Source organism: Ictidomys tridecemlineatus, chromosome 8 (assembly GCF_052094955.1).
Source record: "Ictidomys tridecemlineatus isolate mIctTri1 chromosome 8, mIctTri1.hap1, whole genome shotgun sequence".
Classification (NCBI taxonomy): domain Eukaryota; kingdom Metazoa; phylum Chordata; class Mammalia; order Rodentia; family Sciuridae; genus Ictidomys; species Ictidomys tridecemlineatus.
Window position 1 is genome coordinate 118798079 of NC_135484.1, and position 22975 is coordinate 118821053.

General features: G+C 43.6%; 1 protein-coding gene across 1 annotated transcript; it reads right to left on the bottom strand.

Moving 5' to 3' along the window:
- Positions 1-1498: 1498 nt before the first annotated feature.
- LOC144365936 (butyrophilin-like protein 1) lies at positions 1499-12857 on the bottom strand. The gene is made up of 8 exons (XM_078018645.1): positions 12542-12857; positions 9459-9740; positions 9118-9351; positions 8855-9013; positions 8743-8769; positions 7581-7607; positions 3290-3316; positions 1499-2941 (listed from the first exon to the last, which is right to left on the bottom strand). Exons 1-8 carry the CDS (start codon positions 12801-12803, stop codon positions 2298-2300), a joined length of 1662 nt encoding a protein of 553 aa, XP_077874771.1. The 5' UTR covers positions 12804-12857; the 3' UTR covers positions 1499-2297.
- Positions 12858-22975: the final 10118 nt, after the last annotated feature.

Below are 22975 nucleotides of genomic sequence, written 5' to 3' on the forward strand. Positions count from 1 at the left end.
AGAAAGAAAGAAAGAAAGAAAGAAAGAAAGAAAGAAAGAAAGAAAGAATTAACTTGCCTTGCAGTGGTCCTTCCAGTGCATTGTACCAACAATCTCACATTGTCTCAGATGGCAAAGAAGTGTTTACAAGGTGCAGTTCCAATAACACAAAGAAAAACCAACATGGAGTGGATTTGGAACAGAAATGCAATGAAATGATACTGGACTCTGTCCACATCTTTGACTTTATACTTTATGTGTGCATACATGTTTCAACCATTTTACAACCATTAGAACTTCCATAAGACAACAAATCTATATGACAAAGCCACCTGACAAATGAAGAGATTCTCATCTGTTCTCCCACATAAGGAAAGAAGCACTCCCAGTCACTGTACACTACACTTCTATATTATCCACTCTTCAAATTCAGTCAGTCTCGTTGACTATACTATTACCAAAAAGACAACAATTTGTATAGAAAATCATAAATATAAGAAGAGAGGAAGCAAATGGTCAATATATACAAATATACACATATATACCACAAGCAAAGAGAAAATATACAAAGCTATTAAAGTCCTTGTTTTTAGAAGGACTGTGTAGTTATATGTACTTTCTATCTATCTTTCAAGTCCCAAACTGTGTTGTCTCTTCCCCAGTCAGAACAACTGGTCACAGTTCTTCACCTGGTAGAGTGAACACACCTTTATTCTTCCAAGGTCTAAGTCTTCAATAGTCCTGTCTCTTCTTTTTTGCTGTGGTTTTCCATATACCCTTAATATCAGACTTGTAATTAAGAAGAAATATATTAACTGGATCCATGCTCATGGTCAAAGTTTGCTGAATTCACCTTGCATCTGGAAATTCTCTTTTTCATTAATGTTTACGCTAATAAATCTTGTCTTTCCTCAGTTGTAGTATAGACACAACGTGGAAATGTAAGGAAAAGTCAAAGAGGGTAGCAGAAAGGGGGATATGATCAAAGTATAGTATATGCATGTATGAAATTGTCACAATAAGAACCAATATTTTATAGAATGAATATGTACTAATAGCTTTTTAAGGAGGGGATCCATTGCCTTATCCTTAATTCCCTGGATTAACATATCACAACATTATCAATGGTACCAGAAATTTACTGAATTATGGAAAAATAGGTATGTTATATTCATCCCAGAATAGGAAGCAGATAACATAGAATGTTGGACTCCTCTCTTAAAATTCTATCATTCATTGTAGTTTAGAACTGAAATATCCTCCAAAGGCTCATGTGTTAAAAGTTTGGTCTCCAGCTGGTGGCCCTTTGGGAGGTGGTAGAAACTTCAATGGGTTCGGACTAGGAAAGAGGAAGGAAGTAGGTAACTGTGACTGTGTCCTTGAAGACTATGTCTTGGCCCCTTCTCTCTCTCTCTCTCTCTCTCTCTCTCTCTCTCTCTCTCTCTCTCTCTCTCTCTCTCCCTCTCTCTCTCCTCTCTCTCTCTCTCATTCTTTCTCCTCTCCTCCTCCTTCCCTCTCCTCTCCCCCCCTCACTTTCTCTCTCCCTCTCTTGCCTTATGTCTGCCATAAGGTGAGCCACTCACTCCACTACCTGCTCCCTGTCATGACATGACGTTCTACCTCAGAAACAACGCAGCCAGGTGACTATGGAATGAAACCAATAAAACTAAGAGGAAAATAAATCTTTCCTCCTTTAGGTTGATTTTCTCAGTATTTTGTCACAGAGACAAAAAAAACTGAATAACACACTTATCCATTTTGCTGGAAATTTTTTGATAATGAATGGTCATCTGATAGTCCAAATCTGCAAAAATAGAACTAGGGACCACTTTCAACCTCGAGGTTCCACTACACACATGGAGGTGCAGTAATGAAATCTTTCCTTTGTTTGAATTTTTTGTTTTGTTTTGTTTTCGGAAACAGAGTATCATCCTGTTGGCCAGGCTGGTCTCAAACTTATGGGATAAATTGATCCACGTGCCTTAGCCTTCCCAGTAGATGGGACTATAGGTATGTGTTGCTACAGCTGCTTGAAATACTTTTTAATACCAAAACATAGGGCTCCTCAGTTAAATTGCACATTCTCTAAACCAGTTACAAAATAGCCAAATTTTATCTTTTGCTCTCTGAATATAAGATATGAACTGAACTCTCATAACCACACATCTGAAATCTTAACACAGAGCAGAAGGAAAAGCCCACCGAACAGTCCAAGTCTCATATCATGGGCTTTTGACACAGGGAGTCTATAGCCCCAGAAGATCCACAGTGAGGGATCACAGACAGCAAGGGACCAATGTGGACAAAACCTGGGAATGTCAGGGAGGTAACAGAGATTCAGTCTCTGGGGGAGCTCCATCAACACCACAACCTGAGCTGAACCCCTCCATTGGGGTGCTCAGGGTTTCCTCCAAAGTTGGAGAATTGCTAAGGAGTTCAGAAAGCTCCTCAGACCCACTCTCTATGGAGCGGATGGTCATGGACACACGTCCATACGGAAGCATGAAGTATGGAAGGAGAGCTCCAGAGAAGGAGGCGGGAGGGAAAGAGAAAATATGAGACCCATCAGTCATGTTATAGAAGGAGACATCCCCTTCACTGTAGTCCAGGAAAACTCCCACTTTGCAAAGATCATTCCTAGGAGATAAAGAAGTCTCAGGATCTGTTAGGGCAAAATACCTTTTGTTATCTTTACCCATGACCCAAAACCCACTTTGTGATGATTCTAGGTAGCAGCCTGTTCTCCTCTCATCTTTCCTACAGACTCCCAGAGTCCACTTTCTTAAGAATTTATTCTCTATCTCCACTTCCCAGTACCATCTTCCTGATGTGATGCCCTCAAGACCCAGATCACTGCATTTTTCATCACGGAACACAGAGCGGTCCTTCCAGGTCAGACGCATCTTTTCATGAGAGACAAAAAGCCTGCGGTGAGCAGAGTCTGAATCCAGAGTGACAGGCCCTGTTGAGAGAATTGTCAGTCATGTAAGGTCCTCTCCTGCCCCGAAACAAAGCACACAGCCACCTACCACCTCACAGCCACAGAGCTGCCTGAGCTGAGGAGGAGATAAGCCTCCTGAGATATGAATCTTGTAACTCAAGCCCACATCAGGAGAAGGAGCCAGAGGCTGATTTGGGGGACAGACTTGTGACAGAACTCTTGAGAACCGGAACCAGTGTTGTGACCATCACTTCTGCCACAGCAACACCATTGGTGATGCCAGCACCTGAATCACCACAGAGAACTTAAGGAGAAGCCAGAAGCCATGAGGGCAACAGGAGGAACATCTGGAAGCACACAGTCACTCACAGGCTTGGAACCGTTCCTTCCGCCAATCTACGAGAGAACACACATCTCATATCAGGAATTTGCAGGGTCTCTACACATCAGGGACAGCACCCAGACTTCTGAAACACAGCAATGTGGGAGGAGGAAGGGAAAATCTGCTTGAAAACATTCAGCTGCTGTATTTTTTTCTTACACACACACACCTATATACACACATCACTCACACATCCTGCTGCAAGCTTCCCATGAAGACTAAGCCCAAAAGCTTAACATGCTGGGATCAAAATGCTAGGTATCTATCTGAAATGTCACTGTTAAGATTTAGCTACCAAACAATACTTTCTCAAGACAAAGACACACAACCATCCTGAAAACTGGGTCATCTTGAGATATAATTGAGGTTAACAAAATTTCCAAGACCTCCATTTACTTATAAAGAACTGACTGTGCTGAACTTGTAAGATTAACTCTAAGCCATGAGTAGATAATTACATCTAGCTTAGCTATACTTAAAAGATTACTATAAATCATGAGTGCAGGAAACTCAGAGAAATCTTATTTAGTTAGGTGGCAATGGAAAGGGTTTTAAGATGGGAGAGAAAGAAGTTCAAAGAAGAAAACAAATATATCCAGTGAGAGGTCAACACTAGTGACTTTTCTTCTACTTCTCACAGACCAATAGGAGAAAAACATCCTTACAGATATCTGGGAACCCAAAAATATTGGAACTGTTCATTTGCCTCCCACAAGAATTGCCTGAAGAGTTTTAAAACTTCCAGATATGATATAAACCAAATTCCTAAACTCCATAAAGTGTGAATGTGTTAAATCCATGACTAGGCCACTTTACAAATGTGACTAAGATTCAGGGTCTTGAGCGGGGGAGATTATTCTGGATTCTTACATGAGTCCAAACTAATCACATGAATCCTTGTGAACAGAGACCTTTCTTGGCTGTGTCAGAGAAGCAGATAGAATCACAGAAACAAGGTCAAACACATACTGTGTTGCTGGCTTTGAAGATGAAAGAATGGGCCCCCAAATGAGGGAATACAGATGGCCTCTAGAAACCACACAAGACAAAAGCCTCCAGAAAAGAACACAGCCTTGTCCACACCTTCTTGGACTTCTGACCTACACACATGTAAGATAATATATTTGTGTTGGTTTAAGCTACTAATTGTTTTAAATATTTATTTTTTAGTTGTAGTTGTCAATACCTTTATTTTTTTATGTGGTGCTGAGAATCGAACCCAGGGCCTCGCAAGTGCTAGGCGAGTGCTCTACCACTGAGTCATAAGCCCAGCCCCAAGCTACTAATTTTGTAGTAACTTGGCAGCAAATAGAAAACTAACATGCCCACATAGATGACACACCCCATGTGGAACAAAGCACTGGCAGAGAAATGTGCTTGCAGAAACCATGAACCTCCCTGTCTCCTGCACTTAGGAAACTGAGTACCAGGAAAATCTCACATTCTCTGCTAGATGGTGAAAAGACAGGGGCCCAGTGAGTCAGTGAACCAGAAAAGGCCTGAAGATTAGAGGAAAAAGTCCAATGGCAACCAAGAATCAGTGACACCGACCTTGGACTTTATCTCAGGGTCAAGGGAAGGAGGACCAAGCAATGAGATGAGCCCTGCCTTTTCTCAGGAGACACCAACCCAAGGGTCTTATGAACCAGTTAAGACTAGATTCCTGATGGACAGTACCTGAAATAACTAAGAGAAAACACATGGTCCTTCTTCCCCCATCATTACAAGGCTCTTTTGGGAAGAGCACAGGAAGGTAGTTGATCGAAGCAAAGCTTTCATATGTCATACACTCCAAAATGTCTTCAACTGTAAAGCTTTTTCCTCCAACAGGGCAGAGCTTCAGGAACAAGATTAGAATGATAAACATAATAACTAAACAATGTTTTTCTATCTTAAAGATTTGTGTTTAAATTTGTGCTCCCCATTTCTACTAATACATGTTCAATCACAAACATTGGTATTTCCATCTTTGTTGAGTTGCTTGATAGAAACTAGATAATATAAAATGGCTGAGCAGACTCAGATGACCCTTGAAGAAAAGTAAACTTTGCTTATTTTTTACTAAGACATTAGTTGGAATCCAATTATAATTTTATATATAATAATTGACTGAGATTATCAAAGAAGAAGAAAAGAGAGGAGAAGGAAGCAGAAGGGGGAGAAAAGAAGAAGGAGTAAAAGAAGAAAACCTTTTGAGACTTTCCAGTGTGTCAAGTACCATGCTATGCACCTTAATGCAGCCTTCATATGATTCCCATAGAAACATTTAATTTATACCTCATTGTTACAATTTCATGAACAAGATGAAATAGACATCTGTCCACCTCACACTATGCACCTGTCAATATGACAGTGTTGATTCTAGTACAGCAATGGTGTTTATCCTTACAAAATAAAAGAGTATGCAAGTTATACATGAAAACTTATAGACAATGATTCAGCAGAGAATGGGAAGATGGTTTTTTAAAAGACCATTTGATCTTTCTTTTTTAATAAACATGTCCCCAGGAAAATCATTAAGATTCTCAAAGAGTGTTCCTCATACATCTGAATCCAAAGCCTCCTTGATGCCATGACTCACCCTGTACTTTCTCACACAGTCTTTATCTCTGATGTGAAAAAGAAACATTCAGAGCAGGAAAAGGGCATATTATACAAATTCAGATGGCACAGGTCCTAAACTCAACCCCAGAGTTAAAGAGTCCTCTGAATTATTTTTCATTGCATTGGAAACTGCCTTAGCATATGTCTGTCCTAACTGCTACTGGAAGGAGGAGGTGGTCTCATTATCACAAATTCAATGAGATGATTACTTAGAAATGGCTTAATGGAATTCACACACACACACACACACACACACACGCACACACACAATGTATTCACTGAAAACTATCAAAGATGTATCAAGGAGTTGGTTGCATTTCATGCACTCAAGGAACCTGCAGATCCTCTTCACTCAACTCAAACCACCTTGGATGGGATTTTCCAGCTCTCACTGCTTCAGCACACCCCAAATGTCTATGTAAATCTTGGGCACTCTACTTTCTTTCTCACCTCCTCTCTCCTCCCCCTCACCCTTATTCTCTTATTTGTTCCAACCCTTTCTCAGGTAAACAGTATTAAACTCTCCAGATTTCTTCTTTTATGATCTTCACACATTAAAAAAACACAAATGAAAATTTTCTTAAAAGCAAGAAAATTGTTGTGAACATCATAAATTGCATTGTGTTTCTGTAACACAAACACAGACTTTGTATATAATTTCAAATGGTTCACAGATCCCCTAAGCATCCTGGACACCAAATTCTGAACACCAAAAACTCATTTCTCAGAAACCAAGGTGCTTAGAAGAAACCCAGCTAGGACAGCGAGTCAGAGTTGGAGGTGGCTGAGAGAAGACTAATATCCAGAGGACAAGAAAAAAACAAGAAAACCAAACCTGAACCCAAACAGTAGGAATCTGGGGTAAAGGGAAGAGAGAACCCAGGCCCCACATTAGGAAGATGAAATTCCTAAACTGTCAAATATGATTTCTGAAATTTTTTGGAGACCATCAATTCCTATCCACAGTTTCAACCCTGTTCCATCCAGTCTCTGCTCACAACTGAACGCTCCAGTGTCACTGCACCAACCACAAATACCAGTTAAATGCTATGTTTTCAGGGGTATGGCTAACCCTAGCCTGCAGGGGAGGATGGGCCTAGAACAGGTTCACTCCTCAGCACCACAACATAAAAAACTAAAATAAAAATTTAAAAAGACATTTGGGAAATTATCAAAAATGAAGAATAATTGAGGGCTGAAGTTGGGGCTCAAAAGTAGAGTGCTCACCTATCATACATGAGGCACTGTGTTCGATCCTCAGCACCATGTAAAAATAAAATAAAGGTATTGTGTCCATTTTCAACTAAAAAACTGTTTAAAAAAATGAAGAGTGTTTCAAAGATAGGAATATGGGGTGAGTTCTGTGATCCAAACAGAAGAAGTCCCTGTGGTCTTCCAATGCAAGTTACAATCATTTCTCTATCCATTTAGGACAATTTTGCTTTCCTGTTGTGTTTGGCTTTCATTAGTTTGGGGAGGGGACAGATTAATGTGTGATGATTATGAAAGTAAAAAAAAAACAAGAGAAGTTAAAAGTCTTTACTGGGAAGGTGAGAAACAAATTAGAGAAGAGAGAGCAGGAAACATATCTCATCCTGGATGGAGGCCACTGATACAGATGTCAGAGGAGGATCCTGGAGGAGGGAAGGTCAATGACACATCAGAGTCACGTACCTGCATACAGGGGGGCCTTCCTCCAGGCTGAAAGGGAACACACAGTGGTGAGACCACAGCTAAAACAAGCCTGCTCAGCATGAATGTGCCTGTCTTGGCCTCCCCTCCATTCTAAAGATGAGACTACCCACAGGAGGAGGGAGCCAGAAAGGAGATGGCCTCTTGCAGTATTCAGGGACTGCAGGGTGTTGTGGGAAATGCCCTGGACCACAGATCAAGATGGTGGCTTTACAGGCCAACTTCTACCACTGCCCCACTGCTTTCTCTCTGTCAGAAAACCATCTGCCTCAAAACTCATAACAATTCATATTCTATCTGTCTTTATTCAGTTTTGCCACTAAGGATAAAAATTATGTGGGAAAATATTTGAGAGAATAAAATATAATTCACTCCACAATTCTCAGGGGTATTATTATATCCAAGCATTTTCTAGCAAAGATATATTTGAAAAGGGGTGGAAATGTACACCATGGTAGAGTTCTTGCCTAGCATGTACGTGGCTCCAGGTTCATGCCTTAGCACCACAAAATGAAAAAATAAAATTAAAAAAGACACTTGGGAAATTACCAAAAATGAAGAATGATTTAGAGCCAGCAATGAGTTCTGGGGTAAAACTGCCCAATTTTTAAAATGTGAAGTATTTCTAGACAATAAGAACCACTTTTTAGGAAGTACATGGTTCACTGCACCACATTTCCACCTGTGATGAGCAGCCCCCTTGAATTAGCACCTTCAGGAGCTGGAGAAAACATAATCCCTCACTGGTAATTTGTAGGGACACAAACAGAAGGTCACACTTCTAAACTTAATGACACCATTTATTTATATAGATCATTTAATAAAATCATACTGTCTTTAATATTCTAGGTACAGTTCAACAGCTAGAGGCATTGAAGGAAGAAAAACAATATAATGTGCAAGCCAGGGTTGAAATAAGATGCAGAATACATGAAGCACCACGGGTCACCATCATACCCAGGTTTCCATGCACTAAGAAGGAAATAGCAGCCTAGACCAAGGAATGCCCAGGGACCAGTGTTCTGGCTTCCACTAGATTCCCAGGGATGGGGCCCACATGTCTGTGCCTAGACAAAAACAAGTAGAGGGGATACCAGGACACAGGTAAGATAAGGAAACAAGGAATACCTGGAGAGCCACTTACCAGACAGATAAGCAGCTTTCCTCTGATCTGAAAAACAAGAAAGAAGGGAGCTAGGAACAAGAACATCTGCTACCAAGGAAACAAAAAATTCAGAAGGGAAAGAAGAACTTACTGAGATCTGCCTTAAGGTCATCTAAAAATAAATGAAAAAAAATTATGACCACCCATCCCCAAGAAAAGGAAAGACTGTGTGTCTGGAAAAACCTAAGAAAATGTTTCTGTTCACTCAGATTTCTAACTACAAACCCACCCAACCCCCACCAGTCTCTAGCTGTCCTCACTGATCTCCTCAGTCACCTCCTCTGGGTCCAGGACCCTGGATCTCCCTAGAGAGCTGGACCCCAGACCCTGGCCCCTGTCAGCTGTCCCACTCACCACCAGGTCTGCACTTGCCCTGTGGGGTCTTACCATTGGCCTTCAGCACCTCTTCCTTTGCCTGCTGTTCCTCCTCCTTAAGCTGCGGCAGATGCTCCTTTTCCTGCCTCACCTGAATCTTTGTCAAATGTTCTTTGGTGACAAAATAGCAAGCCCCCAAGAGTAGGAGCACCAGCATGGTCAGGATCACCACAAATGCTGGCTTCCAGGGAGAAGCCTGAGGGAAGAAGGGCTCTGTGGCCCAGGCAGACAGAGGTCAGGGGCACACCCAGGAGAGCCAGCACACTCAGAGAGGCCAGCCCCTCCCCACAGCTCTGCTGGGAGTGGAAAGCAGCACTGACCTGGGATGTAAATAGCCATGGCCTTCTCCTGGTCCAGGACAGGGTTGAGGACAGAGCAGGTCACATTCCCCACAGAACTGTCTCTCACCACCAGAGTGGCCTCCACACTGAACAGCTCCTCAGTGTCTTGGGTGTGGGCCTCAGAAAGTGCTGGGAACTTGTTTCCACTGAGGTCTCTCCACTGCACCTGGGGCTTTGGGAACCATCCTGAGGCTTTGCACACCACACGCACTCCATCCTCTTCTGGCCCTTCTATGTGCACTTGGGGGTCAGAGCCCATCCCTGTGGGAAGGAAGCTGTGGAGCCCCAGGAGGCCACCTTGGGCCCTGAGACCCCAGAGTTGCCTAGATATCACAAAACTTCAGAAGGAAGGATTCATGTTGAATTCTGAGAGTTCTATGGGAAGAGGGAAGAAAAGGAAAGAGGACAAAAACCCACAGAGGGCAGTGGGTTCTGCTCCCCAACTGTGAAGTCTAAGGCAAACAGGAAGAATATGGTCCCAGGACTCCCTCCTTGAATCTCAGTCTTCTCACCTCATAGACTCTCCTGGGACATCTGACTCTCTGTGTACATCACGTCCAAAATTATATTGAGTGACCACCTTGTATCCTGAATTCTCTTCTGCTATACCCATGTTCCCATGAGTTATCTTTACCAGGTTTCCTCACATACACCCATACACCTCAAACTCAAAACTCCAAACTGAAATCATAAATTTGCACCACTTGTGATAAAACAAAATTTAAAATCTCCCTAATTCCTCATCCTTCTTTATACCTAGTTCTCCCACTTCCACACACTTTTTAGTGCCTTTATCTTCTGCCTCTGGGCCCAGTCACGAGATTTGATTTACCCAATGAGAAATTAGCTAATGTGACTAGTGCAGAGGTTTGAAAAGCTCTTGCACCTTGGTTTTACTCTCTGCCATTTCCACAGAAGGACAATACGGGGCTACCCAGTGGAGAATGGACTCATGGGTCATTGCCTGGTCTACCTGCTACAGCTGCCCTAGGTCAGCCACATGACAACCTGAAACATGAGCACAGCCAATCAAGACGCACCTGGTGAACTTTTCAGCTGACTTAAGAACAAATAAAAATTACAAGTAAAAAGCTTAATTCTCCTTGTTGAATAAAAGATTTTATTCCTTTTTCTTATACCATTTGCATTAGGAAATGTTAATTACAAATAGGTACTTTCGCCTCTTTTGAAATGTTTGTATATGATTTTGAAAACTGGTTAGTTTTTCTGCCAGCTTTGTGGCTCAGGACCTGGGAGCCATTTCTTTGAAATGTAAACATCAGGGAAGATAGCAACACTCTGCTCCCTTTTTGTGGGAAGATAGGAGCCTAACTTATGTGGGCATCTTGCTCCAAGTTATAAAACTACTTCCTGTCATAAACCAGGAGAAGTTTATTGTGCTTCCAGATAAAGCCTATTAGATGACACAGATGGTCTCCCAAACTACCAGGTAAATTTAGGATGAGTTATATGGAACAAATAGAGCTTTGAGCCAACTTAGTTGAGGATTACTCATTGTTCATCTTGAAAACAAATATACAGGAGATTATATATGATTGGCTCTAAAGAGAATGATGAAATTTTTTTTCTGGTTGTGTAATACATTCACAGATCACCATACTATGTATCACACTCTGGTTTGATGCTCATTCAGTACTAAAAGTGTTTTCTCCTAGCATGGAAGGAATATTCTGGTTTTAATATATTTCTGAAATATGACCAAAGATGTGAGTAAACCCAGGTGAGATTAGCCAAGTTCAGCCCCAATTAGTTGAACTCACTTAGTACCTGAATTAAATATATTTTTATTGCCAAATGCACCTGAGATTGTGGCTGTTTGATACACAGCATTATTGCAGCAGTAGAACTGACACATAATTATCAATAGTCCTGCCACAAAACAACAAATGATTCAAATAAAACCCTGGAAGTCTCTGAACTCTTCTCCCCTTCCAAACTCTGTGACTACAATCTACTCAGTTGACTCTAGTTTCTAAACCTGTCTGACCCCTCCTCTCCCACCCCACTGCCATGCCTCAGGTCAGTCACTCATTCTCTCCACATCATATCTGCACTCCATGCCTCCTTCTTGCTCACCTCCCATCCATCCATTCAAACTGCCAACATGAGCATTCCCTGCATGGCTCTGTTTAGGATTCCCCCTACTCTGCATCCAACTCCATAAAACAGCACACAAAGCCTTTACTGATCTAGTAACTGCCTTCCTCTCCAACACTTCTCCTCAAACTCCACAACCTGAGACCCTAAGGGCCCTCACACTCAACATCAAGAACTATCTGGTCAAATGCAAGTAGCAAAAATCACAATGTTGTACGCCCTTGGCCTTTTCACCTTCCAGCCCATCAACATCCATGGCTCTTGTGCTAGTCTGGGTGTCCACTCCTAATGACCTCTTCCTTACACCTGTGAATGGTGTTATTACAGGATCATCTCTTTATTCCAGTATTGCCACTTCTTACCATCCTCCCCTCACTCCTCCTACCAACCATGATGGCCTCATTATACCCAGAATAATCAACCATACTCCTACTTCAAAGGTTTCATTCCAGGTGCTCCCTATGCATGAAACTCTGCCCTCCCAGATATCCACATGGCAAAATACCTACTTCCTTTGAGCCTTGCTCAGACTATCAATAAGGCTCTGCCTGAGCCCCTATGTAACACTGCAGCTTGCCCTAACTTCCCAGCCCATATCCTGAGACACTTTCCTAGTTCCAACTATTCTTTTGTCTTAACTACTTCTCATCTTATAACATATTATGCTGAATTATTTATTATAATTTTTCCTCCTGTGTCTCTTGAGAGTAAACTCTTCATAGCTGGAATCTCTGTTACACTGATATATCTCTGGTGCACAGGACAAGTCCCCACATATTTTAGATGCTCCCTATACAGTGTTTGTATTGAAACAAGGAATAAAAGATGAGCCACTTTTTTCTCCCATTTCACCTATAAAATGTGAAGCTAAATTGGATGATCCCTGATATTCCCACCAAACCCAGTACTCCCAAGGTCTCCAGAATAGACATAAAGTAACTAACCTGCCACCTTCACTTCCAAGTCAGCCTCTTCATAGATGCCTCCATGTCTGAAGAAGCAGGTGTACATTCCATTGTCAGAAATCTGGACCTTGTGGATGTACACAGCAGCCTGCCCTTCAGAAAGGAAGTCCCTCACCAGTGAGGTCCGCCCTCTGTACTCAGCCATCTGCTCCTCAGACTGTTCCTGTTGGTTCCAGTAGATGAACACTGCCTGTGAGAGTGTGGTGCGGAACCACCTCAGTTCCATGTTCTCTGCATTCATGGCTGGGACTAGGAAGCAGGGCAGTATAGCATCCTCACCCAGCACTGCCACAATGGGGTGTTGAGGGCCAACAACCTGGAACTGCTCTGTGAACACAGACATAGGAGGAAGGAAGTTAGAGAAACACAGACCAAAAAACATAGAACAGACGACATCAGGTGGAAGGGCCAGGAAAGCTGGGGCAGGGCCACATGAGATGACCCCTGCAGTCTGATAGATTTGGAAGAGGTCTTATGATCATAATGATGTGGCCAGAAATGATGTCAAGGACACTCCCTCATTGTCTTCTGCTCCTGATTCCAAGCCCTTCCATGAAGTAATCTCTAATTCAGTGGTTCTCAAGATTTCATGCACAGAACATCTCATTCACTAGATCTAGGGTGGGCCAATGAATGCACATTTACAAGAAGTTCCCAGGGTGTTCAATGAGAACACATTGGGAACCCCAGGTCTAACTTGTCCTGTCTCAGAACAAACCTGAAAACAGACAAAGAGCATACCTGCAACCTAGGTCACACTCTGGTCATTCAGCCACACCCAGGAAAATCTCCTCTTGCAATTCTTCATTTTTTACTTCAGTCTATATTTTTTTCCTCCACTGATGGAGGAGAGAAATACATATGCACTTTAAAACAGAGTCAAATGCTACCTACTGCTGTGAAAATCCTGTTCTCGTCATTCACAGAAACCCCCATAACTGCATGTTCAAGATGCAAGTTCACCTCACTCTCCACCCACTTGGTGTACTTAGGCTTCTGAGGCAACTCTTCTGCAGGACACACTTCAAAGGGCCTCCAAATAGCTAATCTCAAACCATGTGCCACTCCACTCTGTTCTCAGCCATCATTAAATCTCAACTGGAGGATAACTAGGATTCCTGACCTCAGTGATCCTTTTAACAGGTGAGCTAATCCATGCTGCTGCTCTGCTCAAAGCCTCCACATGTCTCCCCACTTCTCCCCAGGCCTGACAAGGTGGACACCCCCTTCCCAAGACCTCTCTGAACTCACCATCTGCTTCTCTCCCCATGGGCTCTAGTCCAGCAACACTGGCCTCTGAGCTTCCTCACACCTCAGCACACTGCCAGCTCTGCACAGGCTCCTCCCCCTGCAGGAACCCTCCTTCCAAATGGTCCTACAGCTCACTCCTCCTTCTCCAGGGTTATGTTCCCATCTACACACCACCTCACTGAACACTGCTGCCTGCCCACACTGCCTCCCATGCCCCTGACTGCCCACACCCTGCCCTGCTGCATTTCCCATCATGGTCATCTCCTCCAACACATGTAGGCCTCTCTGGCTCCTTGCAGTTATTATTCACTCTCTCCTGCTAGAAGGCAAACTGTATGACAGAATTTCTGTCTGATTCTTTTATAGAATAGCACCTAACAATCAACATTTCATTAATATTTCAGGAATAAAATGAATGAATGAATGCTTGCAGCACTAAAAAAAGGCAAGAAAACAAAAAATGAGGGAAAATGTAGAACAAATATTTTTATATCTTGCTGTTAGAAGACAGATGGGGACACTCACCCATGGACAGCTGGACAAGGAGAAGCAGGGAAGTGAGACAGCAGAGCAAGGAGTGACTGCAGCACCCTTCCATATCTTTAGAGCAGCGAAGAGAGATGGGGATGAGGACCAAGACCTGCAGGAAGGAGGCAGGTCCAGCCCAGAGCTCCAGCACCTCAGCAGAGAGAGCAGGGCTCAGGGCTGGAGCAAAGCATTTCCTATTGGTTCATCATATTAACAGGGTGCTGGGCCCCCCACAACTCTGACACTGACAAACAGCTGAGTCTGGGCTCCTTCCAGCCCTTCTGGGAAGACTGTGGTATCAGGAAACCATTAGAGTTAACTGGTAAGAAACTGTTCCTTTCTTTCCCACCCCAACCACAAGGCAGCTCTACTTGGCCCCCATACCTGGAGCTCTGTGGTGGAAGGCATTCCTCTCTCTCTCTGTTATTCACACACCACTCAAGACCCCCAGAAACAAGGGCCAAGATTCAGGGCCCCCATCAGGAAGGACATCCAGTTCCTGCTTCCCTCTTTTTATGCCCCCTAATTTTTCCCAGGTTTGGCCTGGGCACTGTCAGAGACAGACACATCCTCAAGGAGGCTGTGGTCCCATCACAGGAGCCCAGAACCCTGTCCTGAATTTTTAGATGTGGAGTTCACCTAAACCTGATTCTCAGCCCAGTCCCTTCCACTGTGAGCTCAGGACATGATGCTTCATTTGGCAGGTGCCAAGCACTTCCCTAACAACAGGTTTGTCCTTGCCTTCTTTTTCTTTGGGAAAGATTTCTACCTGAGAGGTAAGGGACCCTTCCTGGTGACAGAGCATAGAGATAATGAGCCCTAGTCAGAGAAAGACCCCCAAGCCACCTACTATTTGGAAGGAACAGGGGAAAGGCAGTCTGTGGCATAAGAAGGGAAAAATTCTAGCAGATGACTTCTAGGCTGCCTTCCAGGCTCAGCCACCCTCAACATGACCTTCTTGGCCTCCGTTTCCTTATCTATACAATGGTCATAGTTACAACATATACCCCCCAAGTTTGTAATGAAAATGACATGAATTTATAGTCACTACACGTAATTAGAATAGGGCCTGCTCCAGGAAAAATTTACAGAATTATCATTAAAACAAAGGAGTAAAGGAACAACCCTCATTAAGCTTCTCCTGGGTCTTCCTAGAATAAGACTGTCCCACCTACCCACCCCAACTGCCTCTCCCACCACCTCATCCTCTGCTCCTTCCTGCCACCAGCTTTTCCCTAAATTCCTCCTCTTAGGTCACAGGTGTCTTCAAAGCCAACTTACCTGCTTCTCTGTTCTCCCACCTATGAAAGGCTGTGACTTCCTGAAGCGTCTCTAAACATAGCAGCTGGAAAAAGGTCAGAGTGGCAATCATCCCAGCAGGCCCCAAAACTGCCCTCAGAATTTTCATCTGCCCTGAGCTGCTCTCAGAGCCCAATCCTCTGCCTCTAAATCCAATGCTGGGGTCCCAAATTCTTCATTTCCAAAAGGCAGTTGGTTCCCGGAATAGAGGGAAAAGCAGAGCCAGATATAAGTTGCAGTGATCTTAACAGAGTTTCTGAACACAGGGACCCCACTAAGCCCTCTCAGTTAGAGGAGGAACCCCTCTTTGGCTCCTTCCACCATCTAAAGTGAAAGCTTGCAAAAGGAGCAGAGTGTGCCCTGCCCTCTGGACATTGCTCCCTTTACCAGGAAGATGGCAGCATAGCAGCAAAAAGAAGGTGCCCACAATATCCCGGAAACACTGCAGAAAAACCTCACTTAGAGGTGAAATGTCACCACCACCCCACAATGCCACCACCAATTCCTGCCCCAAGGGCAGACTCCCCAAGGCCTAGAGATCTCAGGGAAATCTTACAAAACAAAGAAAACAAAATTACATTGAAACCCTATCACGAACTGTGCTACATAAATTTTACTTATGCCATCTCATTATCACAGCTTAAGAGATAAAGCCATGAGCCCTGCCATCTGATAACATCAATCTAGTAACTTCCTAGAGGAGAGAGAGGCTAGATGTGCCAGGAGACTGCCTCCCACCACCACATCTCCAGCCCAGCCCAGCCCCCTGCCCCAGGTAACTCAAGTGAGCAAGATCCTGAAAGGGACCTTGGACTCTCAGTTTCCTCAATTACAGGGCCAGAAAGCTTACCTCACCCTGACCTGAGCATTCTCCCTCCCAAGGTGCACTTTGCCCTCCATTTGGGGAAGAGGGCGTGGAAGCAGTGACAAAGTGCCTTGAACAGCACTGGCAGGGGACGCTGTACTAAGCACTGTCCTCTCCCAGCTCATCAGGATCATTGTTCAGCTGTTTGAAAAGAAACACTATTCAGTAAACACTATTCAGTAAACCACAAATAAATTTTCTTGTATATATTTAAATTATCCTAATACTAACGAGGTTAATATTAACTTTCTTTTATGACCAACATGTAATAAATACCTCTTCTTTTTCCTATATTAAGTGTATTCTAAATAGCTTCGAATAAATGCCTAAACCATAAAACAATGGTTAATGTAAAATGTGTGAATTGCATTGGGATTCTAAAATGTGACAGTTGATATAAAGTACTTAACTCCCCCAGACCCCCAATACTGTTCATACTGCAGATTAAACACATCCTGAAATTTCCAACCAGAAGTGGCTGAGAGATATCTTTATGCCTCTTTCTCTTAGTGGAGCTAGGGCCTGGCCCAGCCCCACCCTGAATTCAGTTGCTGAGCCCTCCTGGCTAAAGCACCTTCCTCACCACCCTTTATATGAGCATCCACCCACTACCTCATCTGAGATTCCAGGGAGGAAAAATATTCCTCCTACTCAAGCCCTGAGATAGAAAAGGGTAAGGGAGTGAGGCCAGAGGGGCAAAAATATACATGCCTATAGAGAATTGAGTGAAATGTATTAGACTAATGAAAAGCAAACAATAACTAAAAATGTAAATGGAAAGACCCTGACTGAGAGAAAGCTGCTATAAAAATGAAGGAGCAGGGCTGGGGATGTGTCTCAGTGGTAGAGCCCTTGCCCGGCACATGCGATGCACTGGGTTTGATTCTCGGCACCACATAAAAATAAATAAAATAAAGGTATTGTGTCCATCTACAACTAAAAATATTTTCTTAAAAAAGGGAGGCTGGAAGGGCCTGGCATTTGGTCCTACCTATCAGGAGATGAGGCACCAAAATGGACACATTGGACCAGAGTATCTGAAACATGTTCCCCAGTTACTGCAATGTCAGATCAGTTGCAGAGAGCCAGCACAGGCACTGACCATATGTGTGACCCATCAGTGACCCAGGAAGAATATAATGACCCTCACAATCCCAGCAAGGTCAGGCCCATGTATGGTCAAGGGTGAAACAGGTGAGTCCCAGTGGACAGATTTCAGAACTGGCACATGGAAAAAGGCCTAGAGGTCTCAAAGGTGGACCTCTGCCCCTAAGAGAAGTAAAGAGGGACCCAGGTCAGGAGAGGCCTTGTCCAGCCCCAAGAGGCACATTCTAACAGTCCCTAGGATTCTGCACACCCTGTTCCTCTCCTGTCACAGAGACCCCCCCCCAGGCACAGCCAGGGTCTCTGTTCTCTAATAACCACCAAGAAATACTTAGGCACACCATTCACTGAGGGTCATTTTACGTTGAACATTTTATACTTCATTCCCATGATGATTTAGTACAATACCATGAGCTGGTTCTCACTGTCCTCATTCTAGAGCTGAGGGATGGAGTCTCTACAATAGTGGAAGTTTTCCAAGGTCATAGGGTCATGTGGACAAACACTGACAGGATCAGGTCTGCCCCAAGGCACAGTGTAAACGTAAAAGAGGTTGGGGGCACCAGTACTTGGGGTGCTCTTGGGACCTGGGGGCAAAAGGGAAAGAAAAGAGTACATCATAACTTCTATCATAAAAATTTTACCCTTACATATATTTGTTTTTATAAGCTGAATAATATCTGTACATATTTGTGAGCTGCATGTTCAAATTACATAACTTTAAAGGAGAGCATATGGGACTGGGTTGTGGCCAAGTGGTAGAGCGCTTGCCTAGCATGTGTGAGGAACCTAGTCGTCAGCACCACATATAAATAAATAAAATAAAAGTTTGACTCAGGGATAGAGAGTTTACCTAACATCTGTGAGGCACTGAGTTCGAGCCTCAGCAGCACCACATAAAGAAAAATATGTGAATAAAATCAAGTATTTTTTTAAAAAGGAATCTTAAAAATGTGGAAGGAGGAGGAAGAGAGAAGATGGCGGCGAAGGGAGTGCATCACCCCAGTGCGCCGCGTCACTGAGCCGGAGAAAGACGATGTGAAACAGCTGAAGGCTATCTTGTTGGGAATTTCCAGTGAAATTGAGGCGCTCCAGAATCTAGTGGACAGATTTCCATCGTGCGAGGTTCGGCTGTGGGAGCTCCATTTCTCCGCACGGAGGGTCGCATAGCCTGATAGGCGATCGCCCCACGGCTGGAGTCTGTGGCTCGCGCTGGGGAGCGGCAAGGTGCCGGAGCGGGGGAGCAGCAATACAGATTTGGGGGGCTCCCACCAGTGGTACATTGGCAGCACTTAGTGCTGAGTTCCAGCTTTGAGACAGAGGAGAGAAGTGGTCCATCTTGGTTCCAGACACCGACACCGGTCGGACCACAGAGGAGGACAGCAGCCGCCATTTTGGAGAGATGATGTAATCATCCCCATGTTCTACTGATCTCAGCTCATTCAGCTACGGAACAGGTGTTTTCAGGCTGGTATTTGCCTGCGTCTAGCAGACAGATTTCTTGCTCAGGATCGGGACTGGGGATCTTGTGGAGAATACTCCTAGAGGCTCGTGCCTGGAAAGGCGTGCGCCGGGCACTGAGCAGCTGGATTCTGGTTCCCGGGGCTAACCTGGCCCAGGTCTGAGGAATCTGCGGAGACTGCCGGTGGAGGCCAGCTCCAAGTGGAGCATGCACTGAGCTTGGGGCGACTGGGTTCTGACTCCCGGAACAGTTTTGGCCTGGGGCTGGGGAACCCGTGGGGGTCGCTCACTGGAGCCAGCTCCCAGCAGAGAGTGTATCGGGATCAGAGAGGCGGGGTTCTGGCTACCTAAGCTGCTTTGGCCCAAGGCTAGGGAACCGGTGGTGACTGCTTCTCAGCCAGGGTCCTGCTGGGTGCTGTGGGGGCAGAGTGGAGCTTCCACCTGCGCCCAGAGCAGGCCAAGTGACCCGCCGGCGGGGTATCATGACACCCCAAATGCAGCGGGGGCTGAAGAGAGTAGCCGCCCATGCCTAGAATAGGACTAGTGACCCCGCGGCGCGGTAGCCAAGTAACCTCATTTGGAGTAGCGGCGGTACAGAGCTGCCATATGAGCAAGCAGGGCAGGCAGACCTGCGGCCCACTGGCAAGACAGGCCAGGTAGCTTGCCAACGTGGTGGACACGTAACACCGAGGCAGTCGCGTCACACTGGTTGGAGTGGGGGTGGAGCAGGGTCGCCACCCGGGTCCGGAGGGGGCTCAGCGACCCGTTGGAGAGGTAGTCAGGTACCCCCATTGGGAGTGGGGGCTGTGCAGAACTGTTTTGAACGACCAACAATAAAAAAAAAATGTGGAAGGAATTGAAGGAAACCAGACATAAAATGCCAGATGCTATAGGATTCCAAATATATGAAGTTAAAGAATAGACAGATGGAAACTGTGGTGACAGAAGTCATATGAGGAGCTCCCTGGCAGGCTGAGGAGGTAGTTAGGATAGAAAGAGACAGCAGGGAGCCTCCTGGGGTGAGAGAAGTCTTTATATCTTAATCTATCTGGAGTGCTTCCTCAGGTATACACACATGTAAACTGTGTAACTGGAAATTAGAGATCAGTGCATTCATTCACTTTCAACATTAAAAAAAAGAAAAAGCTGATCACAGTGGCACACACATATAAACCCAGTAGCTCAGGACACTGAGACAAGAGGATTACAAAATGGATGCCAGACTCAGCAAATTAGTGAGGATCTAAGCTACTGAGCAAGATTCTGTAAATAAAAATAAAAATAAAAAGGGTTGGGAAGGTGCCTCAGTGATTAAGCACACCTGACTTTATTTGTGATGTGACCATGTTCATTATGATCTCAAAGGAGAAAAAAAAACCAAATTTGTAAAAAAAAGTAAAAACAAAGACAACAACAACAAAGGAAAACAATCTTATTCCGAACACTCCAGTGACTTTTTTTGTGTATGTACTTTAGCTGCACTATAAGTAGTTGGTTTTATATGAGATGGTTAAAAAGGCCAAAGATAAAAACGTTTCTTTTCTTTTTTTATCTATGAAGTTGCTGTTTTATTATTTTAGCTTGTTTGATGTATGTGTGAAACAAAGTTCAATGTTGTCCAGTAATAAACTGGAATTTTATTTTGCTGAGTTGTTCCAAAAAAGTTGTCTCAAGTAAAGAAAAAAAAACCTCTCATCTCATGGACAAGAAGTGAAAGAGACTACGAGTAAAGGTTCCTAAAATCTTCTTCGAGGGGACACCCACAATGACCTAAAGACCTCTTGCTAGGCCCCACCTCCTAAAGGCTCCACCACCTCCCACTGGCACCAAGCTGGGAGGAAAAATATTTTTTATTAGTTTTTCAAAACATTACAAAGCTCTTGACATATCATTTCATACATTTGATTCAAGCGGATTATGAACTCCCATTTTTACCCCATATACATTTTGCAGATCCACATCAGTTACACATCCACTTTTTTACCTACTGCCATACTAGTGTATGTTGTATTCTGCTGCATTTCCTATGCTCTACTATCCCCCCTCCCCTCCCCTCCCCTCCCCTCCCCTCCCATCTTCTCTCTCTACCCCATCTACTGTAATTCATTTCTCTCTCTTGTTTTTCTCCCCTTTCCTCTCACTTCCTCTTACATGTAATTTTGTGTAACAATAAGGGTCTCCTTCCTTTACCATGCAATTTCCCTTCTGTCTCTCTTTTCCTCCCCCCTCTCATCCCTGTTTAGTGGTGATCTTCTTCTCATGCTCTTCCTCCCTATTCCATTCTTAGATGCGCTCTTTATATCAAAGATGACATTTGGCATTTGCTTTTTAGGGATTGGCTAGCTTCACTTAGCATAATCTGCTCTAGTGCCATCCATTTCCCTGCAAATTCCATGATTTTGTCATTTTTTAGTGCAGAGTAATACTCCATTGCATATAAATGCCACATTTTTTTTATCCATTCATCTATTGAAGGGCATCTAGGTTGGTTCCAGAGTCTAGCTATTGTGAATTGTGCTGCTATGAACATCATTGTAGCAGTATCCCTATAGTATGCTCTTTTAAGGTCTTTAGGGAATAGTCCAAGAAGGGGAATAGCTGGGTCAAATGGTGGTTCCATTCCCAGCTTTCCAAGGAATCTCCATACTGCTTTCCAAACTGGCCGCACCAATCTGCAGTCCCACCAGCAATGTACAAGTGTACCCTTTTCCCCACATCCTCGCCAGCACTTGTTGTTTGACTTCCTAATGGCTGCCAATCTTACTGGAGTGAGATGGTATCTTAGGGTGGTTTTGATTTGCATTTCTCTGACTGCTAAAGATGGTGAACATTTTTTCATGTACTTGTTGATTGATTGTATGTCCTCCTCTGAGAAGTGTCTGTTCAGGTCTTTGGCCCATTTGTTGATTGGGTTATTTGTTTTCTTATTGTTTAATTTTTTTAGTTCTTTGTATACTCTGGATATTAGGGCTCTATCTGAAGTGTAAGGAGTAAAAATTTGTTCCCATGATGTAGGCTCCCTATTTACCTCTCTTATTGTTTCTCTTGCTGAGAAAAAAACTTTTCAGTTTAAGTAAGTCCCATTTGTTGATTCTTGTTATTAACTCTTGTGCTATGGGTGTCCTATTAAGGAATTTGGAGCCCGACCCCACAATATGTAGATCGGAGCCAAATTTTTCTTCTATCAGATGCAGCATCTCTGATTTGATATCAAGCTCCTTGATCCATTTTGAGTTAACTTTTGTGCATGGTGAGAGAAGGAGATTCAGTTTCATTTTTTTGCATATGGATTTCCAGTTTTCCCAGCACCATTTGTTGAAGATGCTACCCTTCCTCCATTGCATGCTTTTGGCCCCTTTATCAAATATAAGATAGTTGTAACTTTGTGAATTAGTCTCTGTGTCCTCTATTCTGTACCATTGGTCCACCTGCCTGTTTTGGTACCAGTACCATGCTATTGCTCTGTAGTATAGTTTGAAATCTGTCGCTATACTGCCTGATTCACACTTCCTGCTTAGAATTGCTTTTGCTATTCTGGGTCTTTTATTTTTCCCTATGAATTTCATGATCGCTTTCTCTATTTCTACAAGAAATGCCATTGGGATTTTGATTGGCATTGCATTAAACCTATAGAGAACTTTTGGTAATATCGCCATTTTGATGATGTTAGTTCTGCCTATCCATGAACAGGGTATTTTTTCCAGCTTCTAAGATCTTCTTCTATTTCTCTCTTTAGGGTTCTGTAGTCTTCATTGTATAAATCTTTCACCTCTTTTGTTAGGTTGATTCCCAAGTATTTTTTTTTTGAGGATATTGTGAATGGGGTGTTTTTCCTCATTTCAATTTCAGAAGTTTTGTCACTGATATACAGGAATGCTTTGATTTATGTGTGTTGATTTTATATC

Coding starts and splice junctions, on each gene's coding strand:
- LOC144365936 (XM_078018645.1), bottom strand. CDS start 12,803: ATGAATGCAGAGAACATGGAACTGAGGTGGTTCCGCACCACACTCTCA. Junction 9,741..12,541: donor CTTGGAAGTGAAGGTGGCAG/GTTAGTTACTTT, acceptor TCCTTCCCACAG/GGATGGGCTCTGACCCCCAA. Junction 9,014..9,117: donor GGGCAAGTGCAGACCTGGTG/GTGAGTGGGACA, acceptor CAGTGAGGACAG/CTAGAGACTGGTGGGGGTTG.